Raw genomic sequence first — 17,070 nt, forward strand, 5'->3', positions numbered from 1 at the left:
AAGGTTAACAGCTACTCTGACCACGTACATTAAAGCACCCTGTCCGATTTGCTTTGATGCCAAAAGCAATGATATGTGAATGGGTATGTGTGCAAGCTGTTGGTTTTGAGGGCAAATTATATTAATCCATACCATGACTTAATTACAGTTCTCCTGTTTAATTGGGGAGATCTTGACTTTGTCATGGTAAATTCTGCATACATTATCTTGGATCAAAGCAAAGAGCAAGTATGCTCTCGCTGCCTCTGGTGAAGGAAGAAGAGGAATGGCATTGTAATGTGTAATCCTTTCAGATGACACTGCATTTTGCTGAACTCACATTTCCATCTTCAGTATAACCATCTCAGTGACTGATGGCTCATTAATTAATTGTTACAGTGGAAGTGCTGTATATTATAATTCATAGAGAGAAGGGTAAAATATAATCTCCTCAACAGCCTCACTTTGAATTCACGGTTGGAATTACATTTTATTTTAAAACCCCCAAAAAACCAGCATCATTCACTTGAGAAATCACAAATACACAATAAGGGGGAGCAAAACAAAGTAACTAGAAATTGCCTTATGGCACGAAAAACAATCATCTCTTGTCTTTTGTCTCCTTCTAATACTGTATATTGTATGTAATATTTGTTGCAGGGCTGGATCTATTTAAATGACAATAAAATTACAATAAATAGCTTCTTGTTAATGGAAAATAAATATCCCTCCATCTGCCAACAGTATTGTGTACATCACCCAAATACCAAATTTTTTTCTTTTTGTTAGAGAAAACAACATCATCTCAGTTTTTAGTATAGGAGCTCTTCCATGAGAGGTACGTTTTGTTGGCTTACCACACTGGAATTCATCTGCTCCGTCTTCACAGTCTTTTTGGCCGTCACACAGCCACACGCTGGAGATGCAATTCCCACTTGGACAAGCAAAGTGGCCCTCCTCACACTTCTGCCCATGGGAAACTGGGACAAACAACAAAACCAAGTAAGTCCTGTGGGCTTTCATGATGATTGAGGTCAATATTTTTTCCTAAGTTCTCTGAATCTCTTATTCCACTGTCATAATCATCTCTGAAAATGAGATCAGTCTTAAGTGTTTTCTGACAGAAGCTGGCATCCTTACAGCTGTCCCTGAATGTACATGTAAAATGTGTGTCTTTGTGTCGGTTGCTCACTCTGGCAGTTGGTCTCATCAGCATAGTCTCCGCAGTCGTTTGCACCATCACAGATCCATGAGGGGTGGATGCACAGTGAGGTGGAGTTGCAGCTGATGAAATCTTTTTCTTTCACCCCCAGCTTGTAAAAGTGAGAGCAGTCGGTGTGGTCTGAATACAAAACACAGCACCACAATAATTGTCTGTCACAGTGGCAATGATGGTGAGGGGGGCAGCATTCAATCTGATCCGAGTGACGAGCACAGATTTAAGTTACTGGATCCAAGTGATGTGATATAGATAGAGCGTTATACATAGAGTGTATAGATAGAGTGTTTACATTGTAGCTGCAATGCAAAGTACAGGTTAAAGGACTTACTGCAGTTTTTTTCATCTGAGGTATCAGCACAGTCAATGACCTGGTTGCACCAGGCTGAGCTGGGTACACAGCTCCCATCCTTGCACGATGATTCTGATGAGCCACATGTGACATCTGGGAGAAAGAATTAGCATTTCAAAAAGATAACACAACAGAAACAGCACTCAGAGACAGTTACAGGTACAGCTCACAACAATACGTGTAAGCTCTTGCTGGAGGTTGTTAAAATTAGCTCTTGGTTGCAAACTGCCAAACTGAAAAGGTTTATGATAACTTGCAATCTGTGGACTGTACGTCCTAAAAACTGCCCATATATCACAACCTGCTTACTGCTGTGCAAGAGGAATTGACACTTAATATTTGCTATGTTGTTCATTTACCAAATACTGCACAATGGCTCTCGTCATTTCACCTCTGCGTTTTATTACCAATATACAGCTTAGAAAATAGTATAATTAAATGCTTTAATGGTAATAATTGATGATGCCCCATTGAAAATGCAATGCTGGAAATGGCACATACAAATTCCTTCTGAAATCCAAGAGTGCTGTCTTGCAAGGTTTGCATTAACTGTAATAATGCTATCTGTCTTCGTGTAGACTCAATCAGCTTGGTAGGGTATGAAGAGTCTATACACTACAACATTTTCCCACTATTGCTAATTACAGCACAAAAATATGCACAGCTGTACTTTTTCCCGGATTATTTAACCAACAAGGTCAGAGCTAACTGAGTCTGGACATACTGAAGGGACATGAAGCATTGTCCAGGCTCTCCAAAGTAGTCTTTTAGGATAGGGTGTTAGGAGCATCTTTGAATATGTGCACTCTTTATGATCTTGGGGCTCATTAGATAGTGAATGCTTAGCACAGCATGTCGCCTCGCATGCTGTATTAATATAAGCATTAATCCATCCTGCCTCTGAGGGAAGGATGGATTGAAGAAGAGATCAAACGGTCGTGACTCACTGCTACAGAAGGCTTCATCAGAGTTATCCCCACAGTCATCAATCCCGTCACAGAAACGACTGTTGGCCACACAACGTTGGTTGTAGCAGGGCCTGAAACCCTTCCGGCAGCTCCTGTTGTCTGAGCACAAAGACATGCATAAATATGTTAGATATGACCAAATACCCATTGCTCCAGAAATGACCTTGACAGAAAGCGATCAACAGGTGCTATGATTCCTATAAAGCCATCTTCAGATCAATGATTCACAACAAGATGAAACAGTTTGAGAATGCTGCGGAAAAAATTGCAGTGGTGTGAACTCGTTAGTTGTACAGCATCTAAAGCTGCTGCCTGGGGTCTCAAAAGACCTACCTTAAATCGCTAAGAGCAGTTTTAGAAAGTAAGGAAGTAGCTATTTCTCTTCAACCAATCAGGAAACAGCACATGGTGAATTTCTAGACAGAGGAGGACAAGCGTCTAATTGCAGTCTTACAGACTCTTTGACACCACACTCACTTCACTGCACGACACACGCTCCTGATGCTCTTACCCTAACCATATCAATCGTCATGCCTTAACCTAACCAAGTGGTTGTGTCATGTAGTAAAGTGGGTGTGCTGTGTGCACAACTGTGAGTCTGCAGATAGACTTCTTACAGAGGAGGGGGAGGACCAGCTCATCCAACTTTTTGAAGAATAGAATTACATTTACAATCATAGCTCAAAAATGTTGCATTTTGCTCGACTGCTGGCATGCTAGGTGTGCCTACTAAGTTATGTTTTGTCATTTTTGTCATTAACGTTAAACTAATGTTGTGAGTTGAGTTGCTAGAGTTAGCAAACAAAACACTGGTAACCAGTCAAACAATGATACTTTTTAATCTGTTCATAGATAATAATGCAGCTTATAGGCTATCAAAAACAAAAAGAAATCATGCTCATGTCAGTGTATCGTTGGAAACAGTCATCTGTGTCTGTGCCGATGATTTGATGTGAACAGCCCAGTTTTAAAGTTTTTAAGATCAGATATCTTGAATTTTTTTTTCCAAATGGCATCAAGTCTTGTTCTGAATAATTGATCTGAACTGGCCTGAATAATTCCAAACCAAACCAACATCTATTTTTCCTGAAACATTCTTATCTTTTATGTTATATACTGTATGAGTATATGTGAGTCTTACCACAGTATTGCATCTTTTCATCTGATTTGTCTTTGCAGTGGGCAATTCCATCACAGGTTAGCTGGTAGTTAATGCACTCACCATTCCCACACTCAAATTCACTGTGAATGTTGCAGGAGGAATTTTCTGCTGCAGAAGAAGAGAAGGTGGGTCATGAACAATGACTGTAAACATCTCAAGACTTGACTGTGTATCCTGAACCAGTGTTAAACATACAGGTAAAATCAGAGGCTACATTTCAATGCATAGTGAACTCCACTCTTAGAGCATTCTCTTCAACAACCCACTTCTGGGTCAACATTTGTAAATGTCATAACTGCATTCAGTGACCCCATTATGCTTATACTTCAACTTGCGGGAAATCTGGTATAGTATCATATGTAAATGGTAGCTAGAACTGTACCACATTTGAAATGGTACAGTTCATTTTAAATTCATGTCAAAATTGTACTTTTAGTCATTTCTGTCATCAAGCATACAGTAAATTAAAACATACTTTGACAATCTTCCTCTGTGCTCTGCTTGCAGCTTCATAATTTAAAAATACAAACCATCTTGCTGCTCTAGTTTTGACTGGGGTGTGGTAAAAAGCGTGTGCTTTTCTATGCTATTCAGGCCATCATCCAGCTCTTCTGAATCATTTCCCATATATGGTGTGGCCAAACTTCTCCTGTTTGAACAATCCCTACCTCGTTATGGTGTATTCTCACATCGCGTTTCAAATTCAACCAGCAATTTGTCAAATTAGGAAGTCAGACACTGTTGCAATGCTTTTTTCTTGTGACTTTAGGCAGGTAACTGTGACAAACATCCTACTCCTTTGAACTTCATGTTCTGCTGTCTGCATAGACATAAAGTAACACAGCATTATAGATTTATTTTCCTGAGCAGTATTGACTGTGAGTCAGTAACAAACTTCCTGATTAGTCAAAGAGGAAGCAGAGACAGCAGCTCATGTTGTCCTGTTTGTGATTGGCTATGTAAAATGGACTCAATTAAAACATATCAAAGGTTCATCTAAACAAGATCTTAACCTATGTGTGAACAGTAACCAGGTTACACTATGCATATCTATGTAGACAATGGCTCAGTTCAATATGACCGATCCATAAAGAGTGTCATTAGAATCAATATCTGGTACAGAGAATGTTCTCAGGGTTAGCAGCCCCTGTGTAATTAAGTTCGAAGCTCGTCATGACTTACACACACATCTGTTGTCATCTAACAGCACACGTTCTCCACGACAAGTGCAATTGACCTTTCCATATGGGGTCAGGAGACAGAGGTCACCACAGCCTCCGTTCATGTGTCGGCATGGGGACAGCTCACCTTAAATGACAATCAAACACAACTGATTAAGCGGTCAAAAGCAGTCAAATCTCCTGGGACACACTTCCTATTTTTGATTTAATCAGACTCAGATGTTCAGTGCATAAATGGAGTTATCTGGTGAGGAAGCGATGTAGATTACGTTTCTGCTTGACAAACCTAGGCTCAGCCTCGCTTATCTCTTGTATTATTAGTGAGTTATATTCCAAATAAATGTTTAAAATGCAGTGACAGAGCTGGAACAAAACATGCATTTTCTTCTTTTCATAGGACAGACTTTTCCCTAAAAGATCTTGCTTCTTGAATTTGAGGGCTTGACACCAAACCTGACCTTTCCAGTTAATGGGTGCGGTAGCTGATATGGATTTTGTTCTGTAAAAAACCCATTACAGTTGAGATGGAAAAATCTTGATTTTTCATGCTGTGGTTATCGAAGTTACTAGCAGGAATGAGAAGTAGGCCTCTAAAACAAAAATAGGCAGATACATTATCCAATAACTGACTTTTACAATAGATTTTAAGATTTATTAAGGATGGGGTTCATTTAAGGACACTATACATTTGTTTAAATTTAAAGGATCAGAGGAACATATGATTAACAAGGCACTTCTGCACTTAACATACTGTACTAATACTGGCTACAGGCAGCTATCTTCACTGACAGGTAGCAGGTGTACAATGCTGCATATATTTGTCATTCCCTGCCTGGGGTGCTAATATAAAAAAAAAACTGTTTGTAGCTCTGTGGGAATCATGAAATGCACTAAAACGCATGACCAAACAGCAGACATAACCCATGAAAGAAAATGTAGGTGGTAGTCTAGTCCTGAGAAGAAAAAAAAAAGGTAGAAAAGAAGCTTAGCGAGAAGAGACACAGTATCAAATGCAAGTGTTCAGAGACAAGCGTGTCCACTGGAGACCCTCGGTTATTACATTCCCTCCAGCCATTGGGTATTTTATTCATGAGAGAAGAATATATAATAATTTATGTTTACTCAGTCAGGATATTCATGATAAAACAATGCAATAAGAGGTTACCAATGTAATGACTGAAAAGGATAAACTGATTAAGAAATCCACCAATGGTCAACGCACATTACACTGTAGACTTGCGGTTGTGCCAATGCAGGTCATGTGATGTGATTGTCAGTGTTGGGGAGTTAAGTAATTAAATTACAAATAAATGTAATTGTAATCCATTACGGTTACTCAGGAAAAGTATGTAATTAATTTAAAGTTACTAATTAGAATGTGGGTGATTACAAAGGGGGTTCTATCTAAATGTATTCTTTAAATAGTTACATCATTCATTACATTTTTAACAGGGTAACCAATAACCTGTAACATATTACAGTTCAGAAGAAACCCTCCCGACACTAGTGATTATTTCCCATGACGAGATAAACGAGGAACAGCATACTTCTCAGCATCTGAGTCCAACCAGTGGGACACACTTAAGCCCACTTCCCTTTGCCCTACTTGGAAATTAAACTTTATACAGCACTTTAGAGACTCCCTCAACACCATAGGGTACTTTTTTATTAATTACCTCTGAAACTTAAGTGTGTAGTCATTCTAAATAAGACCACCTTCATTTATCATTACTGTTGTTTTTGGACATCAAAACAAAACGCTCTTTTAACTTTTTTCTATTTGTTAGTAGAGCCTGGCCAATTTATCAGTGGGCTAATATTATGAGCCAATAATGAGTAATAACAGATACGTCTGTGTAGAATATTTGACTTTTATTTATAGTATGATATGATTTTGTTGTATTTGTTTATATATTCCTGGCTATTTTAAATAAGTTTATAAAGCTTACATTAAATTTACTGCATAACATGTAATTTTTAAAAAGCCTTTACTGTCATCTTAGATTATAAAGCTTTTTGTTCAACGGTATATAAATATCCTAAATATAATACCTTGTGTATATATTTGTCAGATGACCAGATTTTCATTATTATAATTATTTTGTAATCACAAATATTGATATTGGCCTCAAAAGCCAGAATTAGTCTGGGTTTACTGTGTAGTCAAGCATTATAGCACTGAAAAAACATTAAGCCAGAGAGAGATGAAAGTGTATCCAGTCCTCACAAAACAAATTAAAACAGACAAGTACATGCAAACTGTATAAGTGACATGGCTAATTCTCTTTTTGCTACCGTAGAAAGTGCATGAACACATCTATTTTGGTCCTAAAATACACTAACATAATAAATATGCACATGTACAAACACCTGCCCATAAACACACATGAACATCCAGGCACCTGCATACACATTATACACAAATATTTGCAGACAGAGCACTGCTCATTAAAATAAGCTCATCTCCAGGTGTTCAAATACTCACAGTTGTTTGTGTCCCTGGCTACAGCAATAATTCCCATTGGTTGATGTGGTATGTCTGCTCGAAGTACTTTGGTGTCACCGCCTGTGTACTTGTTGGATCGTAGAACAGACCTGCGGGCCCAGTCTGACCAGTAGATGAAATCTGCATAGATGGCGAGGCCATAGAAGTTCCCGGGGCCTGATTTGACAATGACCTAAAAATTGTAGAGCAAGTACATTAGGATAATTTCTACATCACGCTTGTACTGTCACATGCTGCTCTGTATTTGTGAATGTTTTTTTTTATGCATAGATAATACAGTTGCAACACAAGAGGAATTCATACATTTGGTGCTGTCAATATTTGCATCTCCATCTACAAACCAATCACAAATGTCTGTTCAAGCTCTGGCAGGAGAAGGCATCAACCGAATTTTGAGTGTTACCGTAGGACTAAATGTGGAGAATAATGTCTCGACTCATTAATCAACACATCACCCCTGCCGCCCACATGACTGCTTAACCCAGATGTTGGGGGAATAAATGACAGTGTCATTGGCAGGGAGGCAGGAATCCATCAGATCCCTCCTTGTGGGACTCTCTGGGCTTGTGGGGGGGGATCAAGGCCTCCAGCAGCTCTGTAGTCTCCGCCATTAGTGGAACAGGCTTGTAAGCAGCACTGCATTAGCCCTGTGCCATACTGGGATTAATAGGACAGGTGTTGATTAAAGGAGCCCAGCGTGTGGAAGCAACAACTGGCCATCAGATGAGTGAGAGTCAGAGACGAGACACAGAGAGAAATATAGAACGCCAGATGGGGTAACATATTGATAGGAAATTAGATTTGGGAGACATTAGGTTTACAGCCAGCAACATATTACCCGTGCAGTGAAATTGTGTTTTGGGTAAATGTGAACATATTTCATATGTTCCTATCACTCTAACTTCAAGTATTTCAGTCTTTTACTATTCAACAATATTCAAATAGCTCAATTCAGTTGTCATTGTCGACAAACTCCTACCTGATTACTTCAGTGGTAACATAAATACTTGAAGGGAGCACACTGTTGAGATTGAACTCAAATGACACTCAATTAATATTCCCTCTCTTCATGGAAAAAAGGACATCTTTTCTGCACTAAACATGCTGACATCGTGCCTTATCGTGCACTCCACTGCCCTTTGTGAAGTCCTGCCTTCATTACCGACATGGGTCTCTACTCTCAAAATGGCACAGCTCTTGTTCTTCTCTACAACCACACTGTCAGCATGTAATGGCACTGCTGCAGTGAAGAGGATTAGCTGAACACTCCATTGCCATACTAGTCTACATTCATGTGTTTAAATACATGCTGTACAATGCATTTTCTTCTACAAAACAAATGTTTTTATTCCAATATGAAATCTTGCAGACTTTTCCTAGCTGCACTGATTAAAAAGCATCAGATGCGTTCCAAATAAAATAAAACAGTCAGACTCCGAACACAACTGACAAGGGGCCTTAACCCTCCATATCCAAAGCCAGTTATTTAAATACAATGGATGGAGTTGTCTTAAGATTTCCACTGCCACAGTTTGCTGAGGCTGACAATCAGCTATATCTGTTTAATTTACACATTTTAATTGGAATGGAGAATCTGCACCCAGAGTGCTCACACTGCAAAGCCTTCATTTGCAGGACAAGGCTGCAGAAAGGGCAGGTGGGGATCCAAAGTTGAAGACTTCCTGAGCCTAGTGACCCGGCTCAGCAAACATATGGGCAGCTAATTGAGAAGGGCCAAGGTGCTGAGCTGCAGAGGTCTTGTCAAGAAAAAACTGAAATCTGTAGCCAAAAAAAATTGTATCTTCTGCTGTAATCCTTTATGCACCAGGGATAGAAAAGATATATAGCCAGTTGGAATATTTTACATTACAGAATGCATGCAACTTTTCATGCATAAAATGATAACTCGCCTCACTGAGCTTCTTTACTTTAGCAAGGAGTGCCTTTTATGATTAAGCAAACCATCTTCACTCCAAAAGATGAAATATCAGAAAGAGCGTCATGAGGTATCTTATCCCTTGTACTGGGCTCTAGGAACACCAACAGGTATCGGCGAGTAAATGGGAGACAGAAAAATGTTTCATTATAGAAAATAAGGGGGAGATCAAATTGAGGTGTGTTCCCTGAATATGTTGCTTCCTTCTCAGATGTTTTGTAATAAAACAGCCACATCACTAAGAGACACATAGAAAACACATCCTAACTTGTGAGTCACTGGATCTCTTTCATAAAAAACAGTATTCGATTCACTGGAATTTCAAAGGGTGCCATACAATCACTGTCCAGTAACTGCAGTTATAATAAGGTCATTAGAAATACAAATAAAATATGTGTCACAATTACAAGGACAAATGTTTTTTACAAAAGAAACTCATTGTATTTTTATGTTTGTAAAAAAAAATAAAAATAGGGCTACATTTTTTCCTACTCACGTATCTGCTGGAACCATCGTAATCACATCTCTCAATCTTGCCGAGGCTTCCATCTGAAAAGTAGAGCTTCTCTGCTTTGTGATCAATGGTCAGTCCATTGGGTGTCAGGATGTCAGAGCTGATGATAATCCTCATGGTCTTGCCTGCTAAGGTGGATCTCATGATACTGGGCCTCTGTTCATTCCAGTTGGTCCAAAACATCAGGCTAAAATGTGTGAGGGAAGAGAAAGCAAGAATCAGACTTTTTTCTTTTTTCAACTATAGTAATTTAGCAGTTGCAAGTGGCTTCATCTGAATGTGTAGATGTCATTAGAAACTCCTTTGCTCTCCAGATAGAGCATGACAGTACTTCACCTCAGTACTTCCACAAATTCATATCACCTCAGCAAAAACTACGTGTAGTCTGAAATTGGATCAATAAGCAGCAATGTTGGCTTCCTATAAAAGCTGTTACACTAACATCTCACCGAGTAAACTATGCCATGCATGCCTTTTAAAACAAATATTAATGAATAAGAACATTTTCTTCTCGAAATTAAATTGCCAGAGGTTTATGCAGTAGTCTCAGTCAGTTATCAACAAGATCCCATAGCAGCCAAGATCTGAGAAGATGTCATCTGCTTCCTTTTTGCCCAGAAAGAGCCCCTCAGTGATAAAGTGTAGCTCAGTATCAATTTGATAAAACAGATCAGCGTCACAGGTTGTGAGGTAGAGGATATTTATTCATATTCTCCCCCATGAGGACTTCTAAGAATATAAGAAACACAGATAATGGCAGGAGCGTAAATAAATTAAAGATTTATATCTTAGTTTTTATGGGTTTTGCAAGATGGACAATATATGTTTTGAATCCACAGCTATGTAGATAAACCGCAAAAAAAGGAGGTGGATATATTTTTAAATTGTGTAAACAAACTTTTTTTAGCTCCCAAACTCTCACTTCATATTATATTGAAGTCAAGGAAGTCCACTCCAGTCGGATAATAAGGATTAAGGTCAGAAGTCACAACCAGGGACTGCTAATTAATCACTTGAGTTTGAATTTGAATTATCAGACAATGGGATGGATATGGTGTCAAAGTGCCAATGCAGAGTAGACCATAGACTGAAGTTAAGAAATTAATTTAGCTGGTAGAACAGGGGAAGCAAGATAATGACTCTTTTAAGACTGCTCATAGTACCATTTTTATATTCATCAATATGCAAGTGTTAAATCTAACCTAGATGTATCAGGAATACTGATGTGTTATTTTCACTTTTTTAAGAACAGAAAGCACCTTTTCCTCTATGCTTTAAAATAAAAAAAGTGGTAGACACTATAAATTAAATTGTCACATCAAGTGTTCAAAGTACAAATCTTTGTCAAAGTCACAGTTTAGTCAAAATTGACTCATTAAATATATGCCTACCAACACAATATATTTCAATTTAAGATAGCTCAAATTGTAGCATAAGACAGCATAATACAACAAAAACTTGGCACTGAATGTAGACTTGCTAAAGAGTCAGCAAGTTGATTGTTGAGAAGCTATAATTACTCTATCACACAATTCATAACTGTCTTTTGGTGCTAAAACACTATTCCAAAAGTTTTGTCTCATTTAGTCTCTTTTGATTTTCTTATATTTCTGAAGAAGTAAAGTAGGTCTGTTTAAGGTCGTAAAAGTAACACAAAACAAATAAGTATTTGAATGCTGTAATAATTCTATAATTAGTTTTTTTTTGTTTTTTTTGTTATAGTGATCACAGTTACAGTGATCACCTGCTTATATGGATCAAAAGCTTGGGCCAGAAACATTCCCATACATATGCTGTTTATATAATTCACATGTCATTATCAAGTAGTCTGCTTACAGCGTTCATTTTGGGTCTTTTCATACATGAGAACATACTTTGCTTTGCTTTCATGATGCACATATGATATGCACTTAGCGGCTCGGCACCATTATTGCCTCGCAGTAACCCATCTGCTTCAGGCTGGCTACCTGAGGCTGCTGCTGTGTGCACATTGAAATCATGGTTGGAAAAAGAAAGTAATTTTCTCTTATTGAAAAACGTAATCTCCTTGAAGCTTATGACAAACCGCAAAAACAACATGTAGCAATGAAACAACAAGCATTTGAAACAGCTGTACAATACTTTGAAACACTCAAATTCAGTAAATTGCAAAGCTATCCATTTCATGACGTTATATTGATGTGATAAATATACACATGTCAATTAGATGGTAATCTGTATGAGAAATGATGAAAAAGAAAACATATTCAGTTTTAATAATCATCCACTTATAATGATCAACTCGACCTGGACAGACATGATCACTGTAAGCAATTTTCACTGCATTTTTCTAATTATGGATTGTGACTACATGGATTACGATTTTTTATCATAATAACATGGCCAGTGATTACTTTCAACTAGGTTAAAATAAAGATAAAAGGCAGGCATAGCATTTACTTTAAAACAAATGCATTTGATGTGCTGTCCTCAGATGCAAAAAGAGACTGCTGTATTTGTCAGCATTTTTATTACATTGAGCAAAAGGCAATCTGTAAAATTGAGAGCTCTATGTGGGACATATCTGGGCAGCATATCAGTGATATTTGGTAGGCACAAGTCCATGATTAGATGTCCATGATTTATATAAAAATGATCTTAAAAATCTGTCCTGAAAATAATTGGATGCCAGTGGACAGATTTTGGATTTTCTTTTTTCCCAGGGAAAGCTCTGGCAGTGATATTCTGTATCAGGTGTTATTTATGTATAGACTTTCTGGGGATAATGAGCACTAGTGGAAATAAAACTGAGAGTAGCTGAACCTATAAACCTATAAATAAACATTTTGTGAATGACAGTATCAAAGGCTTGATTTACAGAAGATCCAGACTTTTTTTTTTATTAACTGAAGGATACAATAATTTGAAAAGAGTGACAGTGTGCTTAAAGTCCAACTAAAATGATATTTAGTTGACACCATTTGCAGTCAAAAATAATGTCACAATGTATATTTATTCTCACCTTTCATTCTCATAAAAATCTTTCAAAAGTGTAGACACATTTTTTAAACATTAACACAGAACATGTTATTTACAGAGTATATCATGTATGTATGTATGTATGTATGTATGTATGTATGTATGTATGTATGTATGTATGTATGTATGTATGTATGTATGTATGTATGTATGTATGTATGTATGTGTGCTGTTTCTGCAGACAAAACTTTCAGGTGGACAAAGAAGAATTACTGACTTTTGACACTCATCAAGGGCCAAGACATGTGGGTGGTCTTCCTCCGAAAGAGTGACCACGGCCTGCCGGCTAAAAGCACCCACTCGTTTCTGGTCCAAAGTTTGCCTGGTGATTGTGGAAGTAGTGGAGCTGGTCCAGTACAAGGTGTCCCAGGCCCGGTGGTATGCCAGGCCCTCCACTGATCCCACATCTAAAAGAACAGAAACATAAGATTGCTGCTCAAATTCTAACCAAGTAACCTAATTCAGACACTGTATAGATTCTTTATTCGTCCTTCTATAAATTTAGGCCTGGGGAGCACACGTTATGTGGTCTTGGTTAATAACCCACACACTGTTAACATTTTCTGTTATCTGCCACTACCTGGGGCCACTAAAAGGCAGAGTTGCTTACAGTAGTGTAGATTTAGGTGAAAATATTGACTTTGCCTGTAACAGATGGCAGACTCCAATTGTGTTAGAATTGGAATTACGTTTTCTTGGTGATTGGCAGGAAAATAACTTCATGCCTCACTATTCTGGGCAGACAGCTATTTGTTGATGCAACAGTCACTCAGCAATTGAATGTTTTCATTGGGAACCAATTTCCTAAACACAGAATATAAAAAAACAGTTTTGCAGCCTCCAGGTTGATGCAAGAATGTGACTTACAGGAAGGGACTCTCCAGAGAGTCAAAGCAATAGACAGAAAAACTGGCCATATTCATGTTTCATTATTTACTGTAGATTATTTTTGCAATAGTTTGATGAATGACTTATCAAACCTGACCTCCACTGCTTCAATGTTGCACAAGGAAGGTCAGAATAACTGCAGTAATGCAGCATTGTTGAGTTGTCATGTATTAATGCATGAATATGGCTAGTAGAGTATTTATGAAAACTTATGATTGTAGGATTGTTTCCATTTTGTTTGGGAGAGGGAAGATGAAGTCGATACTAGAAAAAGAAAACACAACTTTGCACTCTGTAGCAGTAGAAAATGACACCATGCAAAAGTAGTAGAAATTGCCAATCCTTAAACGAAATAAATCAAGTTAATTTAAACCACCAGTATAAAGAGTTCTTTTGGAGTGAAATAGAAACCCAAAAAGGTCTAATATGCCCCTAATCAAATAGAGGAAGCAAATCTATTTCCCCAGAAAGATGAAAACAAAGTTTGTTTCTTTTTCCGATATATCCAATACATTACAATTCAATAAAACCACATTTTACAAAGCCACCGGAGCCAAAGCAGCCAGATATCACAGTTTGTCGACCAGATAGAGAATTGGCTTTGTTAGGGCTTTGAAAACATCACCTATGTGATGTATGCCAGGTTCTGTGTGTACATTAATTCATGTTTAACTCTTCTATGTACTGGCACATTTATTTGTAGTTTGACAAAAAAAAAGATTACATATTATAGTTAGAAAGGCCAAGGGATTATCTACACATTTAATGTGCATCTTCTGTCTAGTTAGGAGCATCCGTTGAACAAGACCAAACAACATTGATGAGATAAGACAATAAAATAATTAAATGAATTTTATAACACCCTTTTACTCACATAACATCTGTATGATGACAAATATCTTGACAGGAATTTTATCTTTTGTCTAACTTTTTCCGTTTGCATACACACTGCAAAAATGTGGCCAATCATTTTCCTGTATCCCCTTATCCAAAAAGCCATAAACAATTCTGTAAAATACTTAAGACACTACCTGAGTCAGCTGACTACTAATTAATAGTTTGCAATAAAAGCCGTCTGGCAGCTTGGATTTTCTCACAAATTGTCGGCGGGGCGAGGGAGTAATTAATGGGGGACATAGAGTTTAATTAGGGAAATATGGATGATTAACATCTTCACCTTTCCTCAATGACGAGATGCAAGCAGAAACTTTGAGAGGAAAAGAGGGGAGCCTTGGTTTACATGCTAAAGATGATGATTCCATCAAAAGGTGTATGGATCCTTTAAAAGAACCACACAGGCAGGCATTATAGATTCAAAAATTTTAATTATAGTCAAATTAATTCCTTGCACCACTTTGATTCCACGTTTCGTAAATGCTAAGGTATGAAGGACACTTACAAATCCCAACAGATGGTTTCTGATAACGCTTGTTCATTCTAGAAGATAATAAATAAGCAGAAAGCTCCCTCAGCAGGGGTGTGCAAGAAGGGTCGGGGGGATGGGTGGGAGTGGATCAGTAACACTCTGCCAGTTTCCTAGTGTGGTGTAGGGGGTGGGTGGGGGCTGTTGCTGAGCTCTGCTCCCAGTGGAAACTTCAGAGAATGGCAGATGATGCTAGCCGAGCAGAACAGAGGCTTTTGCTGTTCATCTGACTCCAGTCATGCTTATCAAGACAGGACTGACTGAGCTTTAGTGAAGGGATAGAGAGGGATTGGTCCCATCATTCAATCTGTGACAGTCAGTAAGCAGAAAGCATTCAGACATTGGCATTATATCATATAGATTTTGTATTAAATTGTCTTTACAGGAGGAGTAACAGCAGAAAAAATCTGACAAAAGGAAGAGGAAATGTCTATATCTAGGTAATTGCTATTACTTCTTTGCCTCCTACGTACATGCTAATAACCAGTGAATATTGTGTTCTTAACAAGGTTGTCCCATATGATTAAATTTATGGTAAAACCCTTTCGGGTATTGAGTGCAGCATGTCATTAATGCATCAGCTGCAGTCTTGAGTTAGTGTCTAAAGTACATCTGTTCAGCCACAGTACCACTCTGAACTAGAATCATCTCAGCCATACTCACATCCCAGTACACAGTAAATGCTCATAAGTAAGAAGAAAATAGACCTTGAAGATAGAAGTACGCCTTGATTAGCAGTAATGTACCAAAAGTGCACATGAAATATGAGCTTTAATGTGGCCATGTATAAAGTCACACACAAACAAAAATGTTACTAATCCTGCAGCACACAGTGCCAAACTATACTCAGGACCATCATGTGTGCAATACTTGATACCATGCCACCATTTATGCTGTAGTAAATGTGTAGCTCCTAAAATGTGTGTAGTAGCAGAAGGCTTGTTATTATTAATAGCATCAACAACAGCTTACAAATAATGTAAACAGAGATTATGTGAAATATACTTACTTTCTGCAATAATAGATCTCCCTGTCCAGTCATCATTTATCATCTGGATATTTCCAAAATGGACATCACTGAAAAAGATGCGGTTGGTCCCTGCTGTCTTCTGACTATAGTCAAAGGCCAATGCTATGACATTCTTGAAAAGAGCAGGATTTTCAAAAGGCTGGACAGGTGAGTTGAGATCATTCTCATCTGAAAGGTGGATGCTTTTCAGTATAGTCCTCTCAGAGTAGAGGAGATAACCTTCATAGCGTTCACAGGCAAAGCCATCCTCTGCCAAGCGGCCATGAGCACAGGAACATGTTCGGCGACCACTGCCTAGGTGAAAACACAGCTGCTGGCAGCCGCCGTTACTCCTCGAGCAGGGGTTGGTGCCTGTGGTATTAAATATTCAAAACCCAACACATGTTAAATTACTAGTTTGCTTCGGTTTCCTCCACTAGGCAATAAAGTTTAAATTGTACATGAATGTACATTGCAAATGAAAATCAAAATTAATACATGAATACATAAAACCGTGAAGTTGAAACCTCAACCTTTCTCTCTGCCTCTGTTAAAGACTGTCACGTCCTTCAAATTGACCCCCAGGCCACTCCTCATGGTAACAGCCTCAGTGGTGTCAGTCTTGAAGCCACGTCGGATTGAACCATTGGAGTAGGCCCTGAAGCACACCAGCAGAGACACAGAGGTAAAATAAGCTTTTTGATTTTAGCTTCAGAGAAGAAAATAGACACATCTGTATTCAGATATTTCACTAAGGCAGGGTAATGATTAAATTAGATAGATAGGACATTTCATTTGACAATAATAAAAGGAGAATACTGCAATCACCCAGTTTTGACATACAATTCAAATTGTTGAGGATAGAAACACAGTCAAGCCAACTGTTTATCTCCATCATGGTCATTGTTATAAAGA

General features: G+C 38.1%; 1 protein-coding gene across 1 annotated transcript in view; it reads right to left on the reverse strand.

Annotated features, from left to right (window-relative positions):
* Window positions 1-17,070, reverse strand: part of lrp1bb (low density lipoprotein receptor-related protein 1Bb) — a 194,308-nt gene that overhangs the window by 56,913 nt on the left and 120,325 nt on the right. Inside the window, exons 40-50 of the mRNA XM_062431318.1 lie at window positions 16,689-16,813; window positions 16,156-16,527; window positions 13,053-13,242; window positions 9,800-10,004; window positions 7,347-7,539; window positions 4,863-4,988; window positions 3,660-3,788; window positions 2,498-2,617; window positions 1,530-1,643; window positions 1,172-1,321; window positions 837-959 (exon numbers count right to left, since the gene is read on the reverse strand). Coding sequence (XP_062287302.1) covers window positions 837-959; window positions 1,172-1,321; window positions 1,530-1,643; window positions 2,498-2,617; window positions 3,660-3,788; window positions 4,863-4,988; window positions 7,347-7,539; window positions 9,800-10,004; window positions 13,053-13,242; window positions 16,156-16,527; window positions 16,689-16,813 — 1,847 coding nt within the window. The remainder of the gene's footprint in view (window positions 1-836; window positions 960-1,171; window positions 1,322-1,529; window positions 1,644-2,497; window positions 2,618-3,659; window positions 3,789-4,862; window positions 4,989-7,346; window positions 7,540-9,799; window positions 10,005-13,052; window positions 13,243-16,155; window positions 16,528-16,688; window positions 16,814-17,070) is intronic.

The sequence above is a fragment of the Scomber scombrus genome, chromosome 13 (assembly GCF_963691925.1).
Source record: "Scomber scombrus chromosome 13, fScoSco1.1, whole genome shotgun sequence".
Lineage (NCBI taxonomy): Eukaryota > Metazoa > Chordata > Actinopteri > Scombriformes > Scombridae > Scomber > Scomber scombrus.